A 2,370-nucleotide genomic window follows, 5' to 3' on the forward strand; every position below is an offset into this window, starting at 1 on the left:
GGTGACAATCTCATCTCTTGGCAGTCTCGCAAACAAACCACCGTTGCTCGCTCAAGTACGAGTAAAGTGAATATCGGGCTCTTGCGTTGGCAACTACCGAGTTAACATGGGTGCAATCGCTTCTTCTTGAACTAGGTCTTGCATCCTCTTCTACACCCACTCTTTGGTGCGATAATATCGGTGCTACCTATCTCTCTGCTAACCCGATGTTTCATGCTCGTACCAAGCACATTGAAATAGATTTTCATTTTGTTCGTGACAAAGTTGCCAATGGGGGTCTTCATGTTCGCTACTTGTCTACACATGAGCAGCTTGCCGACATTCTTACAAAGGGATTGTCCGTGTCTCGCTTTCAGCAACTTCGTTCCAAACTCAGGCTCCTTTCAGGACCCTTGACTTTGCGGGAGGGTATTAGATAAAATGTCTATTTTACCCATGTCTTTTATGTAATGTTCTTAATTGTAATCACTCATATGATATAAAACAACTCTCTCTCATCAACAATAGATTGAGAAAGATATTTTGTTAAACCTATTCTATTACTGCGAGCTTCAAAATATTCAACTACTAGACGAAGCCACGAAACTACAGATTGAAATAGAGAAGTTGCAGGGCTCTTATCGGGAGTTGATTTGGTCAACTTCTAGGCTTCCTTCGAAACCCATTTGGAAAAGAGCCCTAAGAGGGGATTTATAAGCAAAGAAGAGAGAGAGAGTCGAGGGGCGGTGAGAAGAGTCCGGATCAGCTCCCCCGACGGTTTCTGACCACACAAAGCAGTGGGGCCCACGGTGAAAACACTTTTTAGAAAAACAAAAAAAACAAAAAAATTTACCCGTGGGCCCCACGTTTTGTGTGCTCAGGAACCCGTCGGGGAGCACTCTGTGCTACCCCGACGGGGTGAGGATCCAGATTCCGGTGAGAATTGCAAACAAAAGGAGATCGAGTGACATGACTTCAAGAGTTGGAGTTGTTCCCCCTGCCACAAAAACTAGTGGGTCTCACTGGTGATTTTATTTTTAATTTTTTCAAAAAATATTTTTCACCGTGGGCCCCACTGATCTTTGTGGTCAAGAAGCGTCCGAGTCGCTGATCCGGACTCTGGAAACAATTTCGTAACGGGAGCAGTTGAATTCTCATTGAATTAATTTCTACAAATCTTGGCAACGGGTGATGATAAGGAGACAGGAACCGCAATACCAGGAGACAAGAGGTAAGAGGCTGAAAGAGTACACCAATAATAGAAGCTCCAAAACCAGAAATGCATGGAAGTTGCAAGTTCTTATGCCGAAAAAAGAATCAAATTTTCAAGTTCCAACCCAGAAGAACTGACGAACTACATCAAGTTCCAAACCAGCAGTTTATACATATTTATGTTCACGAAACCCAGACGAAGCCTCAACTAGTCTAGCAAACAAAGCTTTTCAATAGTTCAGATTCAACATTCTCCTTTTGCATTGTGAAATTTTTCGGCGACCCATCAAAACAGATTGAACAGAAGAGGGAAGTAAAACATCAGATTCATGTAGAGACACGCATTGAAAGTTTATATATATTTATGTTCATTAAAGAACTAAACAAACAGAGCATTACGTCCAAAAGACCAGAAGCCCCAACTCTGTTCCTAATTCCTACAGCACACACACCGTCCAAACCATTAACATTCTATATAGATAAAGAGAAAAAGAACTGAGTTATTTTTTCATGTTTTTAAGTGGAAAAAGCAGTAACCCAGATGGAGAAATTTATAGCGGGAAGTGAAACACTTGATCTACATCCTGCAACGGGTGATTCTTGAGCAACCACGAGTGTAGGGGTGAACAGGTCCTCTAGCTTTGTAGCAGTTATGTGTATAGTAAGACCTTCCAGAGCGAGGTGGGCATGGAATCCTGTTAGCAGAAAGAGCACCATAAGAAATGTAGTATTTCACTGCTCTCCAGAACAGAGATCTCCTTTCTAAATCATCACCATCTTCATCCTCTTCTCCGAATCCATCGTACAGTGACCCCTCCATTGATGGCCATTTCATGGCTTCTGTCATCATCTGCAAGCTAGCTTCCTCAGATTGAGCTAGAACAGTTACATTAAATGTGAGCAAAATCACGAAAAACCCTAACAGCAGAAACTTCGTTGGGGTTGAAGTTGCCATGGATTTCTCTGGTTAGGCACTTTCGCTTCACAGGTTCTCACTTCTCACTTCTCACTATTCACTACTTTTATGGAAGGAGGGAACACCAGTGACCAGACGAGACCAAAGATTTTAATTCTCTTGCTTTTAGCCAGCGTTCTAGGTTATGTTGCCGTGTAACGTCTAGTGAACGCGCAAGGGAGGTGGAGCCCACTTAAGAAGGACATTGATAGGTCAGAATGGAG

General features: G+C 42.6%; 1 protein-coding gene across 1 annotated transcript; it reads right to left on the minus strand.

The window, feature by feature from the left end:
- Nucleotides 1-1,768: 1,768 nt before the first annotated feature.
- LOC149016324 (protein RALF-like 34) lies at nucleotides 1,769-2,146 on the minus strand. The gene has a single exon (XM_089156726.1). It carries the CDS (start codon nucleotides 2,144-2,146, stop codon nucleotides 1,769-1,771), a length of 378 nt encoding a protein of 125 aa, XP_089012852.1.
- Between the last annotated feature and the right edge of the window lie 224 nt (nucleotides 2,147-2,370).

Source organism: Hakea prostrata, chromosome 5, assembly GCF_041222555.1.
Source record: "Hakea prostrata isolate BN-2017 chromosome 5, UWA_Hpros_2, whole genome shotgun sequence".
NCBI classification, from domain to species: Eukaryota; Viridiplantae; Streptophyta; class Magnoliopsida; order Proteales; family Proteaceae; genus Hakea; species Hakea prostrata.